The sequence below is a fragment of the Sinocyclocheilus anshuiensis genome, unplaced genomic scaffold, assembly GCF_001515605.1.
Source record: "Sinocyclocheilus anshuiensis isolate Anshui unplaced genomic scaffold, SAMN03320099.WGS_v1.1 scaffold26, whole genome shotgun sequence".
Taxonomy (NCBI): Eukaryota; Metazoa; Chordata; class Actinopteri; order Cypriniformes; family Cyprinidae; genus Sinocyclocheilus; species Sinocyclocheilus anshuiensis.
Genome location: NW_015544143.1, coordinates 1,079,449 through 1,100,033, shown reverse-complemented (window position 1 = coordinate 1,100,033; position 20,585 = coordinate 1,079,449). Strand labels below are relative to the sequence as shown.

General features: G+C 38.1%; 1 protein-coding gene across 2 annotated transcripts in view; it reads right to left on the bottom strand.

Annotated features, from left to right (window-relative positions):
• Positions 1–20,585, bottom strand: part of LOC107695083 (rho guanine nucleotide exchange factor 10-like protein) — a 124,216-nt gene that overhangs the window by 43,125 nt on the left and 60,506 nt on the right. For both annotated transcript variants that reach the window (XM_016494887.1, XM_016494888.1), the window contains 2 exons: positions 14,787–14,887; positions 2,552–2,673 (listed from right to left, as the gene is read on the bottom strand). In XM_016494887.1, the coding sequence (XP_016350373.1) occupies positions 2,552–2,673; positions 14,787–14,887 (223 nt within the window). The remainder of the gene's footprint in view (positions 1–2,551; positions 2,674–14,786; positions 14,888–20,585) is intronic.

Here is a 20,585-nt window from a genome sequence, read left to right as displayed (position 1 = left end):
TGGCATCCGTAGAGGGAAGTTATACTGGCACATATCCACAACAATAAGCTAAAGGCCCTAGTTTTTAGTAATTACGCTTCATTGGACAGAACCACGACATGTGGTTAAGTACTATGAAAGAGATTTAGAAAACATTTCTCCTCCATTTTTTCCCCTTTGTGTTAATCCCGAAAAAGAAAACAGCCAAACCTGATACATCCAAAAAAAAAAAAATCCTTTTTCCAGCTTGTCTTCCCACACTTCAAGGCATCCGGTATGGAATCTCCACGGTATTAAAAAACACTCTTAAATAAGAGCCATCTTCTCTCCATCTAAATGCTTCATCGGGAAATTTTTTTTTCCTTCCCACGAGACATCTTTATGCTTCTCAGCACTTCTAGCGTACAGCTTTTACAGCTGAAGTAGATTTTTAGTGGAGGGTTTTTAGCATGTTAAGGCTTCTTTAACACGATAAAACCAAACTACAAATCTCCAGGAACACACAATCCTGCAAGTTACACTTTGCAAAGCAAAAAATTCAGCTTTAAAGTTAGAGAACATGCTAACCCACATGCAAGTTTGAATCTTGCTTGTGTTGTTTTTCAAACCCATTAACCCCTTTTCTTTACCTCGGTATCTCTCAACTATCCGCAAGGGGGAAAATAAATGTCTAAAGAGTCAACAAAATGAAACATGAAGATGGATATATAATCTGACTGGCCATAGTTCAAACTAGGAAAGTTTAACATTATAATACAGGTTAGGCCTCAATAAATGCAAGTATATGCATTTGAACAGCACTTGTCTTGACTCAGTATTGCATTTCAGGAACAATGAGTGCCTGTTTGTGCGGTATTACAGGATTTTTGCAAGGCTTAGAAGTGGGTCAGATATTGCCTAGTGGACTGGTTAGGGGTGGGACAGAGAGACCCCACTGATCCGCGTCAGAAGTGAAAGACCTGATAACAGTTATCTCCTCCGCCTAACAAGTCCACCCACCAGGCTTTTACAAAAATGGCAGAACTGTGTGTGCAGATCAGTTGTTCATGGTGCGATGCTACAGAACTTCTATTTTATTACTGGAGATGAGCAAGTCCCCCAACGGCTTTTCTCTTTTGATCTTTTGATCTGCCACCCGTTCCAATCCCTGCACCAATGAATGTTCTGCCAAGCGCATCACCTGCCAAAACCTAAAAGTAAGATGTTTTGGAGGCCTTGGCACTGGCCAACACACGCTGCCCAGAGGTAGTGGCAGTTGAGGAACAAGGCTGGATATATGCTGACAGTAAAACAGAAGATGTCTCTGCCAGGAGAACTTAAAGTCATGCACTTTAAACCAATCTCACCTCTACAAGGAACTGCTGCTTTTCAACAAGACAGATACAAAAGCCATTTCTAAAGACACCCATGCATAACCAGACCAAATTCATACTACCATTAGATGGCATTATGATCTTACATATTTGGTGGCAGGATTGTGCTCAAATATTTCAAACAGGGTTCTGACACTTTTGGATGAATTTCTATTTCTTACCCTTCCAGGAATTTTCCCCCAAACCGGACAAGACGTTTTTAAAAATAATTTTATAGAGATGTCACAAAAAGTGTTTATAGGTAAAAAAAAAAAAAAAAAATTAGTAGAACTAGAAAAGAAAAAATATTTCTAGGTTTTCCAGGAACTTTGCTCATAGCCTTTGAGAGCACAAAGCAATTTGCCCCAACCCAGATAACAATTCTTGTTAAATGTGACTGAAACACTGCAGCAGGTTTTCACAAAGCAATGGCACCCTAGAGTTTGAGCCAAGAGAAAGCTTAACACAATTAAAAAAAACTCCTGAGCAGCTGTGGAAAGCAATGATGTGGAAAAAGTATACCGTCGATCTGTTTGTCAGAGCTCCAAGCTGTTGCAGAAAAGGATCTAGCCATTTCACCAACAGCCTTGATTTCCCATCTATTGGGTTGCAATAAGCCTAATTTAATGCAGCCTTATTGATTTACTCTCAGGTGTCCCACAGTCATTACCGTAATTGCATGATCACTTTATAACACCCTCACATGGTGACTGTGGTAATTTGGCACCTAGATTCACCATTCAGGGGTAAGTCACCTAACTTCGTTAGGTCTTAAAATCTAGCCCGAAATATCATCTTCCAGACAGTAAAATTGATTTAATTCCTTTTTGACTGACTCTGAAGCCATTTTAGTCTGTCTCTTACCCGAGTTCACCATTTGATATACGAGGATCTTGCCGTTCTTAACAGCTCCTATTGATCCACAACCTCCCTCTCCTACTAGTGTGACTGGAATGTTTCCATGTCACCTTGTAATTCCACAATCCTGGCAATGTTCCTGTAAGATCATCCCATGGGTCAGACTCTGTCTGTGGAGGTTGCTTCTGCGAGACTTAATTTCCTAGCTAAAAAAATGATTGCATGGTATACAACAGTTTCTAAAAGTACTTTGTCTTCAGGAAAAGAACTATAAACTTTTTTTCTGCTTAAGGGAAGTTTCTGATTAGCCGTTCGACCTCAAAGCAGAAAAAGTATGCTTTTTGTAACTGAAAGTCTCTCACCTTCCATTCCCGGGCTTTGGAGGTAAAGACAGACATGCGACAGGCCAACAGTGGACACCAAAACGGAGCTTTTGTCTTCCCATCATCCTCTGCAGATAACCAACCCGGTGTGTTTTCGTCTCCTGCAAGAGATTAGGTTATATTTGGCTTAGTTTATTATTCATTCTTCTACCCTAGCAGATCATGCGGTGTGACATCACATCTCATATGTGTATCTAATTATACAAACTGAAGTATGGCAGTAGTTAAGATGTTCGAGGCTCCTGGTGTGCACTTTCAGTTTTCAGTATAGCAAGCAGTATTCAGTATTTTCAGTATAGCAAACTAATGAGCCTTCAAAAGTCTCATTCCTGCAGCAGGTGTCCGTCTCAGCATGTGAAGTAGCAACCTCCAGGTTTCAATTAATGAAGTCTAAATTCTGGAGGCGTGGGCCACCTAGGTCTTCCCTCACAGCCACTTTGACAGGTGTTTACAATTGCCAAGCACATACTTGCCTGCCAGCAACCGTTCTCTATTAAAGCAATTCAGTAATTACCTATCATGGCCATCTTGCGCTTGCATAAAAATGTTGTGTTTGTCTGGTCCCCTGCGTCTTTGCGAGCACATCAACTCAAAATTAGCCTCAGAAACCACAAAAACAGGCTACAAACAAATGCAGTCAGATTGGACCCGGCTCATTTGTTTTCACAGTGTGAAAGGTACATGGTGCGGATTGACGGCCGATGTACCATAGCTGTATCAACGCGCAAGTCAGAGCGGGAGACTTAAGGGCCAGTTAGCTTGAGTTTAGTCTCAGTGTTTCTCAAGGGCTTCAGGAGGATTTCTTTCAGATTTCATTGAAGCTGTGCAAATGGCCAGAGTGCGACATCTCTGTATATCAGCGCTTTATGGTCAACACACTCTTAAGAGGCGTTAACGCTTTGATTTTTGCTTCCATTCTCCCTCCACTTACCATGGAGCAGACTCTCTAAAATCAATGCAATCAATGGCGTACTTCAAAAGGTCAGACTTCTAACACTTCTACTTCTACTAAACTTCTCAGAGGGACTTCTTTGCCTGTAAGTACAGTAAGACTGTGGATAAGACCGCACAAATTCTTAAGAATAATCCCCTTTCAATACTTTAAGTCCAGAAATGAGAATTCTTAATCTAATCGTTTTATACAAAGTTGATCCTACTGCTATGGCAAATCTATGTATTATTTATAAAAGTATTCAAAAAAAAGTTATTACATTTTTTGAAGGACAATGGGAAAACAGAAGTTCATCAACTTTTGAAAGGAGAATTCATGAAGAGGATGAACTTTGCAGGTGAGAAATAGGATTTCTTGCGGCCCTTACAACACAGTGGTCACACTATTAAGATCAATTCTAAGGGAATATTTCTGTGTATCTGTCAAAATATTAGACTGATGTAGATAATAATGTTCAGTACCACAGTCAATGGATTTGACTATGAGAGAGCTTTGGACAAAAGGTACATACAGTTTATTAATATTATTATGAATCAACAGAATGATTTTAGAAATACAAATACTTCAGGAAGGGACGGACGGATGGACGGATGGATGGATAGATAGATAGATCACACATACTGAGAGGAAAAACACTGTATAAAAACATTGTATCAAGAAGATTTGTCAAATTATATTTAAAACGCAGGCAGCACCCAAGACAGACTCAACCAAGTCTGGCCTTAGAGGACAACATGTTCTCATTGTTCACATTTATTTCTGCTTCAATAAACTGCACAGACTAGCAGGTCAAGGTTTGACTGGGTACCTTTAGCAGTTAGTCCCACTGGACCATGCAATAACTGCACTAAGCTTTTTATCATTCTTTTGAAATATCATGTAAAACATCAGCCAAAGAGCACACTATGGTTTTTACATAAAAGGAAATGCTATCCATGTAGGCACCTTTCTCTGCATCTTGTAAATAAAACCCTGACCCTCTAGACTGTCAGACAGATATAATAAATGCAAGGCCTTGATGTCTTTCAGAGCCTTGACAGATACCCGTTTTTTTTTTCTCTCGATGCAGTTGTTTATATTTTCACAGCACAGTGAAGAATTAAATCGAATTTTACTAACTTACAAAAGCATCTAATCCTTCCACCCACCACGTCTCCTTTAGATTCGCAATCAGGACTGAATTCTCTACATCTTCTCATTAAATAAAAGTTCTGCTATGATCTCACAAGTTTGCCCTTTGGAGAGATGATCGAGGAGCGTAGTTCTCTTCTAAATCACTGTACTTGAATTCTAGCTGTCAGTCAGCCCTACTTATGGGTCATCGGGTTCATTGTTTACTTGCCTTGGACTGTGACGCTTAAGCAAGCTATTAAATTAGCTAATAGTTCTGCACGAAATGTGCTCTTTGCTGATTTTTTTTGTCAAAAAAGGTCAATATCCCCGTTTCAAACACTTTTAGGCATTAGTAAATACTTGAGTTTGTCCACTTTTTTTTTCCACTGGGTACAGTACCTGGTACGTGGTACTTTTTTTAGTACCAACTCGGTTGGGGTTCCAAGTGAACCGTACCGTTACCAAAACGTGACGTTTAAACTCTGCTGATCACGGATGGGCCGGAGAGAATCGTCACTACCTGCGTCACTGAACTTGCGACACAAACACTAAAGAACCGCTAGATTTAAATCAGCACAGCCAGCGAAGGATCAAACGCAACTGTTTTGAACGAGCGCACCTTTTTTTTAACAACCAAAAAGTTTTGTTGTCTGTTGCGGAAGAACAGACGTTTCTCTCGTAGATAGCAGAGGAGCGGATCCAGCGAGATCTTGATGGGGCTACGCGGAATGAAAACGTTTTTTTAGGAGTCATGGTAGTAGAGGCGGCGCAACTATAATGACATGTGAATAATCCCGCCCACTCTAAAGCGGTACTGAACTGCAGTGGAAACACGAACCGTGCCGAGCCGAACCGTGCCGTGCCGGACTGAGCCGTACCGAGCCGAGTCGTACGACGCAGTGGAAAAGCGCCATAAGAGGCACGGTACCATTGACATTCAGGCCTTTGAAATATATTAATAATGTACAATAATTTATGTTTCGCTCTCAATAAATGCTGCGGTGGCAAGTGAGATAAGGCATTAGCGTTGTCGAGGCTTGTCTTATGCCCCTGCATAGCAAGGGCTAGCGCTGCTAATGACTTAGGCATAATGCATTCAGTCCGCGTAAGCTCCCAATACCCTGGCTAACACAATGCGAGGAACATGCCAAAACTCAGCGGCCAAACACTCTCTGCTCACTCCCTCAATAACAATGCAGCAACCATCGTTCTATTCATGTTGTGTCCTAAAACTCAAGCCGCTTAGCAAAGGATAAGCAAACAAGTGCGCACCTCATCAGGGAGGCTGGGGTTTAACCAGGGGTTGCTCATTGATAGCCGCTGTCAGAGCGTGAGAGAAAGAGTAACAATGGAGAAGCAGAAAGTGAGAATGAAGGTGAGAGAATGATGGACAGGACAGAGGATTTAGGCTCTAGGCTAAACAGGTATCTCTACCAGACAGACACTGGATGAGAAACTGGGATAAAATAAAAGTTAAATGTATTTGGAATGCATCTGCATATAGGCAAAAAGCACACACACACACACACACACACACAAAACTGTCAGATAAAAGTAAATGAATTATAAGAATTTGGGCTGTCAATTTATTTCAGACAAACTGCATTAGAACCATTCTACACTTTGGTAGCCTATTAAATGGGGTCCTATTATTCTATTTTACAAAGTCTTGATTTTGTTTTGGGGGTGTACTAGAACAGGTTCTCATACGAGGTTGTTCGAAAAAACACATTATTTTTCACATATTTACATTATTACAACACCTCTCTCACAATTTGCAATTGTGCCTTTATAAGTGTGTTGTTGCTTTTTTGCCTCATGAGCACTGAAGAAAGCATGGGCTGAAACGTTTGCTCTCTGGTCTGTTTTTTAAAACACTTTGCACCTTTGTCACTTTTTTCACTTTTGCATATGGAAAATAAAAACTACATTTTTGAGAGACCTTTTTTGGTCTGATTTAAACATTTTTTCAGTGTGCGGACAAATTCAGCGACTTGTTCAACACCTCTCTCCCCAGTCTGGCATGAACAGCTCGAATAGTTCCTGTATCAAATGAAAGCCCGCCTTCTGAACTACGAAATATGCTGTGGTTGGTTAGCTGGGCCAGTGTGTGTCGTGATTGGCACCACTCGGCGCCTGGTCGGTAAATGTCATGCCCCTTACCATAGCCGCCTGCGAGCTTCAGTGTAAATATTGCGTCAAAATAAAATACATTTGAGCGCGATTTAAACCCGGATGATTGTAACCACTCTAAGTTCGTCTGACTTGGGAAAACTAGCGTGTCTCTGACATAGTGATAACACTCGTTGACTTCTCTAGTGCAGCTCAACCAGGTCTCGTCCCATTCGTCAATATTTGTGATATCACAAATCCCAGAAAATATGTGTTGTAGTCCAAACGAGTCATTCGTTGTAGTTTTTGAAAAGTGATTTCTGTTAAATAAAATATCTCCTTTTGAAGTGGATTTTGAACTTTGGAACTTTGCAGATCTTTTTTATGCTCAAACAGCAACATTACAGACTAACTAAAGTTGAAAGTGAAAAAGCATAATAGGACCCCTTTAAATAAATGTTCTGGGTTCAACTGAAGTGAAGCTCGGTTTGCTTCAAAAAGAGAGTCAAAAAGAGGCCCAAATTATTTTCTGTAGTAATCGATATAGTCACCAATTCATACCCCCAATTCATACCCCCAACGCATACTTGTCCACACCCCAAAACATTCTTTCAGCAGATTTTCAGAAGTATTTTTGACATCCCTCCCTGCTAAAGATATGTTGAGTATCTCTAAGTATTTTGCTCCACAACTTCAAAATATATTATGCTATTCTTAAGTTTCACATGACCACCTAATTGTATTAGGTTCAATTCTAGTATTGCTTTTTCCTCAAACATTCAAATTGCTGAAAACATTCATCAGAACAGGCCAGAAAACTGCCACACAGTGAGGCTGTGAATAGCTGAACCGCAGCCTTTCTGAGTTCTGTACTCAGACGCTTTCATCAGTGGTTTGCTGCCTTGACGCTGTGAAAGAAGCACAAGCCGTGAAAGCAAATGCAGGCACATCTATTTAGAAAAAAAATGTGCATACACCATTTTTAATTAACAGCTATGTACTCCAAAAACAATACACTGAACTTTATCGAACTTGTTTGTCATTCACAATAATAGCTAATAACCACTTGTGGACCTTACAGTTTTTCCCAGAAGGAGCTTAGCAATTATACAGAAGCATAATAGGGATTTAATTTTAATTATGCTTTGGCATTATCGACGAACAGCGGTGGGCTTTAAATCTTCTGTGATGATTAATTACAAAGAAGGCCAATCTATAAGCACTTTGACAAAATCAGCAAAGCTACAGGCGAATCAAAAGAGTTCACATGATGTCACTCAACACTTCAGGGATCAATGCTGAGCAGCACAACTGTTTATTGAATTCCTATTAATATTTATAAATCATAAAAAATGCACACTTATTTTTCCTTTTGTGAATTAAAACAGTATAGCTTAATGCCATTAATATAATATAATATAATGTAATATAATATAATATAATATAATATAATATAATATACTTTATGATTTCTATATTATGCTGTTGCTTGGGTTTTGTAGTTTCAGTAGATGAAATCATACTGACAAACCAAAAATTGATTCAAACTTGTACTACACAAAGGAAGAAAAGTCACAATCCATTAATAAATCAGTCATTTGGAAGCATAAGGCTCAATGCAGGAAGCACAGTTGCTATGACATCCATAGATGCCATTCCTGCTTGCTAAGTTGCTAAGCCATACAGTGAATGAAGAGACAGGTTAAGGCCACTAGCACTTCACAGAATTGTTCTAAAAAGTCCTTTTTTCTCTCATCATGTAGCCATGCCAGACAGACAGCAGCAGTGATCACTGATCAGGAGCGAGAGGAGATGGAGTGTGTGTCACTCAAGTGGAGTGGGTAAACTACCACTGGCTTTCCTTCCAGCTGACAAACAGTGTTTATCATCAACCTGATCCATCTCAACAATAGGTTTACAAATGATCCCCCACTATTCGGCCCTGCGCCTAATTTACAATGCTTTACTATCAGTCACATCCTCTACCACAAAGAACATTGAGTAGATACACACAAAAAGAATCTGAGATCTCTATATCCCTCCTGCCATGCCAAAAACTTTTAATCTCCACGATTTTTCCTATCAACTCTGACCAATCTGCCTTCCTTTGCATCTGTACATGTACGTGCATATATTTACTGACAAGTGATGTTTTATTAAGAAGGTTCGGGAGGAGCACGTCAGATACTTAGCCTAATTAACACAGGTGGAGCGCACTCAAGTTAATCAACACCATGATATAAATACAGCTGACTTACCTCTATCCATCGACGGTTATCAGCATCCCTCCTCCGCCCCATCTCCTCACTTCGAGTTCATACTACACTTATACGGGGGGGTACTCTAGGTTCGGGCCATTCCCGAGCTCGGAGCCCTTCCCCGGACAGCACGCCAAATATGCATTACCATACTTCAGCTAATTATATGTAAGCGTGAACTCGTGAATATAAACATACCACAAGCCCAGTGCTGAGGAAGCTACTTTGAACCTAGTTTACCAAGCTACAAACTAGTCATAATTTAGTAGTTTGCTAGACTACAAGCAAAAAAAGAAAGAAAGAAAGAAAGAAAAAACAAGGACAATGACCTGCACTGGTTCTACATAACAATGTGAAAGATGTTTTTTATTATTATTTATCAAAGAATCCTGAAAAAAAAGTATCACAATTTCCAAAAAAAAAAAAATTAAGCAGCACAACTTTTTCCAACATTGATAATAAATTGGCATATTAGAATGATTTCTGAAGGATCATGTGACACTGAAGACTGGAGTAATATCTGAAGAAAATTCAGCTTTGCCATCACGGGAATAAATTATATTTAATAGTAGGGATGCACCGAATGTTCGGCAACCAAAATTATTCGGCCGAAAATAGCAAAAAGACCGAATAAATTGTACCGAACAATGATAGGACGCGATCAAATAGCAACCAGCGCAGAGTGCAGAGTGCAGCTCTTTCGGTGTTCGGCCGAATAAGCGAAAAGACTGAATAAATTGTACCGAACAATAATAGTAGCAACCAGCACAGAGTGAGAGGCACGCACTCTTTATTATGCAGCACACACGTTAGCAGTGTGGAAGCATTTCAACTGTCGGAGAAAGACGCAAAAATCATTACAAGCACCGACAGCGAGAGACTGTTTAGGACTGCAGCGCATGTCTTCAATGAAAAGAGGAAGGGGTGATTGTTGCTGGTTACTGTATGATGATTGAAATCGCGAAATGGCCTTAAACAATTAGTAAATAAACTGCAGAACTTTATGTTTTCTAATACACGCACGAATTGCATGTATTCTGACAGCGCTGCATGAACTCGCGGCAGATCTGCTTGTTAACCAGGGTTCAAAGTCCAAAACGAAAATCTGCGCTGAAACAGTGTTACTCGTCAGTTGCTCAGTCACATTTTTATGAATTTTTACAAGGCATGTGACAATGCGACACGAACGACGTATTCGTAATGAGACTCATTTATAAATCTGTTGTCAACAAAAATAAGCATTGAGGTCTTCCTGCGCGTTTCCGCCAAAATAAAAGTTGAGAAAAAGCAAGAACTCTTATCAACATTCATAAATGTTAGTATTGTAATTTTACTGTTGCTCTGTAAAATAAAATACAAATTAAGACAATAATAATTATAATAATCATTACAACAGCACTGTTTTAATACATTTATTATAACACACATAGTATTCAAATTAGGATCTGTAATATTGTCTAATGTTTTAAAAGAAGTCTCTTCTCAGCAAGGCTGCTTTTAATTGTATAGTAAAAAAAATAATAAAATAAAATACATGCCTGCTTCAAGAAGGGCCAAAAATTTTTATTTTACTAACTTATTCATTTTAAGTTAAATTGTGCTTTGTTGGTATAGTGTCTGCTAGAATGTTAAAAATGTTCAGTGTTAAATATTTTTAAATTGTTGTTTTGTAATTGATTTTTTTTATTTGAAAAGCAAGACAAAACAGTAAAAAGCACATTTTGGCTTTTTAATTTATGCAATGGTGAAACTTTTTTTTTTTTGCCAAATACATGGGGGAAAAAACTCTGTGTTCGGTATTCGGTATTTGGCCTTCGGCCCAGTGTTTAATTTTGTTTGGTTTTGGCTTCGGCCAAGAATTTTGATTTTGGTGCATCCCTATTTAATAGTATATTAAAAATAGAAAATCGTTATTTTAAATTGTAATAACATTTCACATCATTACAGTTATTACTGTATTTTTGATCACATAAATGCAGCGTTGATGAGCATAAGAGACTACTTTAAAAAACATTAAACATTTTACTGATCCCAAATTTTTGAACAGCAGTGTTTATAGATTATGTATTCCATATTATTTTTTCTTTCAAATTTAGCTATTCAACATTAAATTAATTACATTCATTTATAATTTATTTAAAGTTGTATTTTTCTGGTACAAAAAAAATAATAATGTTGATGGTATTTAAAGATCATTTACATAAGAAAAATACAGCAGTGCACATCAGAATTTAACTAACTATTCTGCTTTTTAAAAAAAATTAAATAAGACCTAAAATGCTTGAATATATGAATCAATTTCGTTTACATGAACTGTCATAACAGAACTGATTCACTAGAATTGGACATTTCTGTCAGGAACCCTTGAAGCCCGCATGTCAAACATATTAATTAAAAGTGCACCTGTGAACATGCATCAAGGGAGCATTTGGAAAAAGAATTGGGCCTTTTCTCTGCACCACATGTTGTGGTGGCAATCTCTGAACCAAATCTTCATAATTTATGGAACCCTCAGGACACACTCATCCACAGTCATGTTAAAGCTCTCGATCTCATGCCCCATGAGTTCCCAGCATGCTGCCACAATACCACAAACACTGTTTTCTGACAGCCTGTTTTATATAGATACAAGCATACGTTACTCATCGCGAAACCCTGTTAATGGCTCTCATAAGAGACAAAGCAGCTTCTGTGCATTTTATATTAGACAAAAGTTAAACCTCAAAGCAGGGTGTATAGCAGAAAACAGGTGGGGTGGAAGACTGCAGGATCTGTTAATAAGGATCGATACATGTCAAAGAGGACCTATGGGATGGAGGAATATAGGGATCGATAACACAAGGAAGTGGCGTGTGTTGTAATGCACTGCCAGATGGGAGGTGAAGGGTCTCAAATGACTACAATCAAAGGTTTTTTTCTGCCCACATCAGACCCACACATCCTCAAAGGACGTAAGAGAGCGCAGCAACAACAGGCCACCCATGAAATTGCACCAGCATTTCTGTTATTGTAAATGAGTAGGCAATGTTTAGGTGTAATGAAATTAGGGTGCAACTAACATCTTCAGCAGGTTGGATAACGACTGTCCCATCTGCACAAAACGCTTGGAATGTTTTGACGTACAGAAATGATGTGTATTTCAGAATCACATTCCAAATGAGACATGTTACGACTCTGCAAAGTGAAGTGTGAAAGCTACATTGCGAGTTGCGAATTTAAGCTCATTCTGGTCAACAAGTTTGGCTGAGATGGAACAAAGTCTGACGAGCCAAGAAAAAGCAGGAAAGCAAATGGGGAAATGCAGAGAAAGCCAAGTGGCTTCTTGCAAAAAATGCTCAGAAGAAGAGAAAGGAAATTGAGTGAAATGGAGTGAGTTTTTTTGTGAAAAAGGCTCTCAGGAAGTGTGTCATTCTCTATTGTCGCTATCTAGCTGTTTTTATTTATTTATTTATTTTATCTTTTGGAGGGATGTTGCCACTTATGCTGCCACTTGGTGTCAACCGAGATTGCTATTTGCCTATTGCTGTAAAACTCTTTTCAACAACAGCTCACAAATGGCCATAGACAGCATATGTAAGACCATTATTGTTGTGAAAACAAGATAATTTACAACAAAAAAATAATAATAATAAATAAATAAACTTGGAAAAGCTTGAACACTTTAGAATGATTGGAAATCTGATATAAGAGGTAAAAACAGATTCCAGTAAAGACTCTTACAGCTCTTGGCTCCTATAGACGTAGTTCCAGTTCACCCTATTTCTGCTTATTTCTCTGTGTGCCCATCAAGTAGAATGGTATGTAGCGTCTGGACCAATCAAAAACACAATTTTTCATTTGATTTCTAAGAATTGACAGACAGTTGACCCTGGGAGGTCAAGTAAATATCTACAGCGGATCTAAATATTTATAATTAATTATAACTAGTTATGATTAATTATTCATATTTCCCCATGAGCTGATTCGCTACAGGTATAATCTTTGATCATTCCCCTCATCAAGTCAAACTACTTCTTTTGTTTTTGTTAAGCTTTAGCTGGTGTGTAAAAAGCTGCTGAAGCATGGCACTGAAAAGACAGACTCCATCAGTCACTAGTAGTTTTGATGATCTGCAGACTGACGGAGGCACTGTATTTTTAAGCATGGCAACAATGAAACAATTCAAGCTACTAGATTTGATTTTCAATTCAAGCACAGAAATTAAATTCAATGAGCTTTATCACAACTTACAACAATCTGGATGCCTCAATGTGGCAATTTCAATGAAGTATCTTTACTACCTCAATAGCTTAAAAAGGCACATTGGCCCTGATAGCAGTATTTAATGCATTAATGTTCAGATATTTGGAAATTCTTACATAGAATTCTTTTCACAATCATATGAACAAAATGTGCATTTGTTTTGCAGCAGAAACCAATGCAAAGATAATAGGGGCTTTTCCCACCAGCCATAAAAGTTGCCAGGAGCATTTCTTACTAAAAACTCCCAAGACTCCTATAGAATTATAACATTATAAAATTGGACATTGGATATTTTATGATTAAATACTGTACTATTATGTCCAAATTATTTAAAAATAAGACAATAAAAACTTAAATCAATCATTTTAAAATGCTACAAGAGGCATAACAACAGTAAAAAGTACGCTATTAAAATCATTTTAAGATTTGCTAAGGATTATATTTAATAGTATATATATAGTCTATCGTCTAAAAAACTGTAAGTGTACAGTACCTATATTGTGAGTTTAAGGATGTTAATGTTCCTGTGGCACAGTGGTAGAGCATTGCGTTAACAGCACAAAAGGTCATGGGTTCAATTCCCAGGGAACACACAAACTGGTAATAGCCTGAATGCACTGTAAGTCGCTTTGGATAAAAGCGTCTGCTAAATGCATAAATTATAAATTAAGGATGTGATGTCAGCTTTGTGCTTTACAATACAGAAATTAAGAAAAAGATGTTATACCATTTGTGAAATTGGTAATCTTTTGTGAAATTAATTTCATCCAGAGCCACAAAAATTGCCAGTACTCCAATGCCAATATTATTCAATAAACCAGAGGCAGAGAGGACATTTCTATTAGCCTGACATAGAAGGAATAGGCATTTCTTCAGGGAGTTATAGTTTATATGCATTGTCTGAATAGCTCCGTGCCCTGAGGTTAAAACATATTAAAACTGTTTTATGCATTGATAAGTCCAAAATAAAACATGGCGGCACTCTGATTTATCACTGATGTGACAAACACAAAGGAAGCCAACAAGTCACAACCTTGTAAATGCAGAGATGAGATAACCAAGCTACAAGACTGTGAATTTGTATTTTATCGTCTGTTATTTTACTGCATGCCGCAAAAAAAGTTCTGGCCTTTCTATTAGGATGAACTCTGAATAAACACAAAACACCCATCTGGTTCTAAAATCATCTTTCTTAATAATTATTTAAATAATAATAATAATAATAATAATGACAATACATTTCAATAATAATGATGATTGTGATTATTATTATTATTATTATTATATCTTAACATTTTCTGGCATTTCTCTTAGGATGAACTCTGAATAAACACAAAACACCCATCTGGTTTTAAAATAATCTTTCTAAATATTTTTAATAATAATACAGTAGTATTACATTAGTAGTAGTCATTTCAATACATTTTTATTATTATTATTTTATTTTTATTTTTTTTACATCTTAGCAATCATAGTCAATGATTCGGATCAATAGACCTCCAGTCATGAGTTAGTGGAGGATAAAATTCAAACTCACTCAGTGCTATTTTCGCTAAGTGGAACCGGTTGACCCAGGAGATCTTGCTGACGGGGCTTGGAGTGTTGAAGACAACCGTGAAGCTCACAGGACGACCAGACCTACAGCACATGAGAAAAACATTGGACAGGTGGTGAGATACATTGATCTAACCAATATGGGAGCACTGCCACGGCCCTTTGAGTTAGATAATCTTGTAAAATTTCCATAAAAACACATCACAACATGGTGGTCCCTTAATTATCAGTATTAATAATACAGTGAAATAGTTTTGCTGCAGTGCACCAAGGAGCCCTGGGGAGAGCAGCTGACACTCTCCCCAATACAGCTTGATCTCTGTGCTTATTGGAGAAAAAAGCAGACAGCAGAGATGAAGATGGTATGGAGATACATAACATTTGTCTTCCTTAATTTAATCAAAGAGACAGTATGAAGGTCAAAGAGACCATAAGCTCCATGGATGTGGTGGCATGTGGGGTTATGTGGAGAAGGAGGGAGAGGGTCAGGCCACAAGATGAGGTGAACACGCTGAGCTGATCTGCATTCTAAGCCAAGATGTTTAGCCAGGTTAATGGACCAGAACTTTTCAGCAATGCCTTCTACAAGGGGGGAATGAGTAAGCATGACTGAGCACTGTGTGCTTCTGGATGGGATTAGGTTTTTAATATGAGTTATTAAAGGAGATTGGCCACAAGAAACCCACCTGGATTTGACTTCGAAGAATGACAGTTTAAAATTGAAAATGTGATTCAATTTCTGGATTCGATCATTATAAATAGATCTATCTGTCTGTCTGTCTGTCTGTCTGTCTGTCACTCTCATGTAAACTAACTATATAAGGGAAGTACTAAATAATAAACCAGATTTAATTTTTGATTCCCCTTATTTAAAGGCAAAATATGTAAGATTTTTTATTAAAATATCCAAAAACCACTAGAACAGTGTAATATATTTTGCTGACTTGTGTACTTACATTATCCCAAATGTTTCGAAGAATGTTTAAATCCAGAGAAATAAGCAATTTTAACTAGTGACACAGACCACGCTCATTCAGCGGTCTCGTTTTGCTTCGACGGCTTTCAGCCTCACCCTGCTTCATTCTACTACGTTAATAAATCATTAGCTCATCCAGGAACATGATTTCTGCCCGAGTCCCATCAGATTGCATCGGCTGTGAGGATGAAGACGACAACTCCCATGATTCCACACTCAGTCACGGCGTCATCAAACTACGCCTTTGTCTCTTTGTTTATTTTGAATATGCGCCCTCTAGCGGCGAAAATTACATATTGTGCCTTTAATTAAAAAAAGTATAGAGTGCCGTTTCTGTAAGCAGTACGCAAACTTATGAGCCAAATAACAGTTCTGCACTCTTTTTAATACAGCTGTGCAGGTCTTCAATGAGTCAGGAACCCATTCTACACTTGTAAAAATACTTTGACTTCATTTCTAACACTGTGCCTGCTAAAGAGAGTCTTTCAGCAAAGGCTCAGGGACACGGAAAGCAATTCACATTCAAACATCATTAGAAGGTAATTGACTGGAGAATACGATGACGCCAGCCTTGGCTACTGTCACACCAGCAGCCTCTGCCTGCTCGGCGTTCATTTCTAGCCCAGGAGACACAGAACGAGTCAGAGAGAGAGTGAGCAATAGAAAGGAAAAAGGAAGGAAGAAAAGCATGAAGTGCAAATACACAGATACAGAAGAATGAACTAAAACCTTCGAAGACACTCCAAGATAAAGAAAGCGAATTCCAAATGAAATTCAGGTGATGCTAGGCTCCTTCCCAGAATGGCAAATGCAAACAACATCTCGCAGATTTCCTTCACTCAGCACAATGGTCTCATGGGGGAAAATAAGCAAAAAGAGGTGGGATGGGGGAGGGCTGGTTGTTCGGAGTGGAGTAAGTGCGCTCCATGCTTAATTTGATTCTTGGGATAAAGCTGGGCACCCACATCGGTCTAAACATGATAAACAGAACGGCCGTGGGTTCCTCCCGCTGGCTGATTGAAAATCTGGGTGGTTGCGAGAGGGTGTGTGAGTGTGTGTGTCTCTGTGCGGCCTGAATGAAGAAACAGCAGAACAGGCAGACTCCCAGGCAGAAAGGGCAGAACGGAGAGCAGAGAACAGACTGATTTATGGCTGCAGGTCAGTGCTGTGGCATGTGTGTGACACTAATGCAGAATGACAGGACAGATGGTGGAATGGAAGCAAGACACTCAGCTCTTTTCTGTGCCGATTGGAGGAGACTGTAAATCACACAGGAAGTGGCTTTGGAGAAAGCACTCTATGCCTATAAGCTCTATAAACCCTACGCCCATTAGTCCAAGATCAATTGACCTGTCAAATTCACACTTAACCCTGGGTTAACATCTTTTAAAAACCAAGTTAAGGCCTCTTTTAAACTTTGGGTCTCACAAATGGGTTAGCAATGCTTTCAAGTTGTTTAGCCACAGACAACCAATCATAAACTGCCTCAGTTCTTACCTTATTAAATATTGATATGCTTTCACGCTGTTTAAGTTCAGTGTGTAAGTGAAGCAAATGAATTAACTTGAGTGATCATTATTTTTGTGATTTTTTTTTTGATATTTCTCTAAAAGATATTTATATAATATAAGATATTAAAGATATTTCAAAAACAGAATCTATGTGGCCAGTCTGTATTTGTCCAATCAATGTTACTAACCTCATAAATATGCAAATTCCTGAAGCTCAAACAGGCAGCAGCACCACCATGGTCATGGGATTTATTCCCAGGGAAGGTATGAAGTGATAAAATATAATGCAATGCAAGTCACTTCGAATGCAATGCAAGTCACTTTGAACAAAAGCATCATGCAAAATGCATAAAAATTTAAAATGCAAATGTAAATAAGAACATTAAGCCAGGGTTTACAAATATGCAGTGTGAAATTTTGAAACCTGGAAACCAGGATTATTTACTAACCCAGGACGGGGTATGAATGATCTTGGATTAACAATTTCAGGTGTGAAACAGAACAGAAAATGTGGCTAAAAAGCTGATTTACATACAGTGCATGAACAGATCTCAGTAGACCAAGAAGAAAAAAGCATTCTAGTATGAAAAACTTGAAGACTTGCCTCTGTTTCAGTCATCTGTCAATATACTATATTCATATTTTGTTCTCAATCAACCCGCCGTGTTTTTGTCAATGTGTAACAGGCAGAATACATAGGCGCATACACAGACTTGCAGCAAGTTGAATGGGTGATGTTAATTATCCTGTTTCCTGAATGTGCATCATCCTCCGTGGCTCCAACGCTTTGAAATTCCACGTGTCATTGTCCCCTTTAGCTTTACTGGTCAGCTGCTTGCTGAGAGGAGTTATCTGATGGTAGGAAAGGCTCCTAAACTAACAGCAGGTGAAAAACAAAGAACAGTGGATGCATGCTGCCTCTCTCCCCAGGTCTGTACGTGTGTGTTTTTTAAAGAGAAGGATAGGTGAAGAGAGAGAGGATTTGTGTATGTGTACCAAAGAGAGAAAGAGATGGTTTTAAATTAGTTTTTTTTTTTTTTTTCTGTATTCAAAGCTTTATTTCCTTTTCTTCTCTGCCTCGCTGCGATAATGTTCTTCTTTTCTCCTTAACAGAATTTTTTTGGCCTGGTTGCCACCTTTTATTTATAGACCAGTGGAGAGAGGAAAGGAAATGATGGGGAAAGAGGGCAAAACCAAATCAGGAAATGTTATGAGCCGGATTCAATTAGCATCAGCCAAATAAACACTATAGCTCTCACAGCTCTTAGGCTCTATTCTATTTACTTCTATTCTATTTTAAATTTCTACTTTAAATTATATCTTGTGTATTCTTATATTTCTTCAATCCTGCTGGTTTCTGAGAGCTACCAAACTAATGTCGTTGTATTATTATAATGACAATAACGTTTCTTTTTTTATTCCATTCTGATTCATTAAGGGGACTTCCAAACTTTTGAGGAATATATGTTTGCAAAAAAGAAATTCAATTCTTAGTATATAGTATTAGTGCCCTCAGAAGTCTGTTGCCAACTGTAGAGATCACTAGTTGCACTGTACGTTTTTGATTCACAGACTAATAAGAACACAAGAAGATAACACTGTATATTTTCTATTCACTAAAAATAAAAATTCTTATTTCAGGGATCAGGTAATGTCGTTGCTCTGTGTGTTTTTGATTCACTAAAAAGAATTGGCTCATAAAACTCACATTGGCTCATATTTAAAAAATTAAAACACAAAATACAAAGCAACACACACAAAAAACCCTGGAATAAGACTAAATAATTGAACAAGAAACTAAAAACTAAACGAATCAAGTAAAAGCAATCCTGAAGTAAAATGTTTTAAGATGAGATTTAAAAATACCTAACGAATTTGCCTCTCTGATGTCAACCGGGAGAGAAATCCACAATTTGGGGGCATAAGATGAGAAGGCCCTGTCACCCCTAGAACGAAGCCGTGTTTTAGGAACGACTAAAAGACCACTCTGAGAAGAGCGCAAATTACAAATAGGTGAATAAGGTGTTAAAAGCTCGGCCAAGTACTGAGGAGCCAGACCATGCAGTACCTTGTATGTTAACATAAGGATTTTAAAATCATTGCGGAATCTTACTGGAAGCCAATGCAACAATGCCAAAACAGGGGTTATGTGGTCAACAACCCTAGCCCCTGACAAAATTCTAGCTGCCGAATTTTGCAGGTACTGAAGTTTGTTGATACAGGATTTAGACTCTCCAATGAGAAGGGCATTACAGTAGTCTAAACGTGAGAAGACGAAAGAGTTAATTATCCTTTCAGCAATGGAAAAAGACAGCATAGGTCACAGACGTGCAATATTTTTGAGATGGAAGAACAAGGTTTTAACAGTGCTCTGCACAAAAGGCTCAAACGACAGGCTGGCATCAAAAATGACTCCAAGATATTTTAATTGACTTTTTAGCTCCAGCCCAACACCATCAGACAGAGCTAAAGAACCAGCATTGTGCAGTTGATGGGGAGAGCCGAGAAGCATGAGTTCAGTTTTAGAACTATTTAAGCACAGAAAATTGTTAGACATCTATGTCTTAATCTCCGAAATACAATCTGAAAGATGGGATAAGTCTACATATCTTGACCTGGTTTTGAATGGATATAAATCTGGGTGTCATCAGCATAAAAATGGTAGTTAAGGTCAAGAGATCTTAATAGTTGACTGAACGGAAAAATATATAGGACCAAGCAAAGGACCAAGAATTGAGCCCTGGGGGACACCAGTACTACCCGGATCAACCTCTGATCTGTGGACATCCATAAAAACAAAATGACTGTGATTAGAAAAATAAGATCTGAACCAGTTCAAGGCAGACTCCATAACACCAAAAACAGATTCAAGTAGTATTCAAGTCATATCACTAAATATTCTTAAGTCACTAAAAGTATAAAAATAATTAGTTTGGGAATCTGACCACAAAAGAGCTGGCTCATAGGAATCAGTTGTTTGGAAATCAAATTACACTGGTCATGGTGTATGTTTTTAATTCACTAAAAATAACCATCTCTTAAAAATCATTTGTTAATGATTACAACAACACTGACCAGGCGTTACATTTTTGATTCAGTAAAAAGAATCTGATCATTCATTCAGTATTAAAATTACACTGGTCATGCTGTGTATGTTTTGAGTCACTAAAAAAAAAATCGGTTAATGATATTTGGAATTCAGACTATATTGTAAATTCTTGAAGGACCAGCTATGGTGGCTAATAAAAATATATATATTCAGTGTTGGGGAGTAACTAGTTACATGTAACGGAAT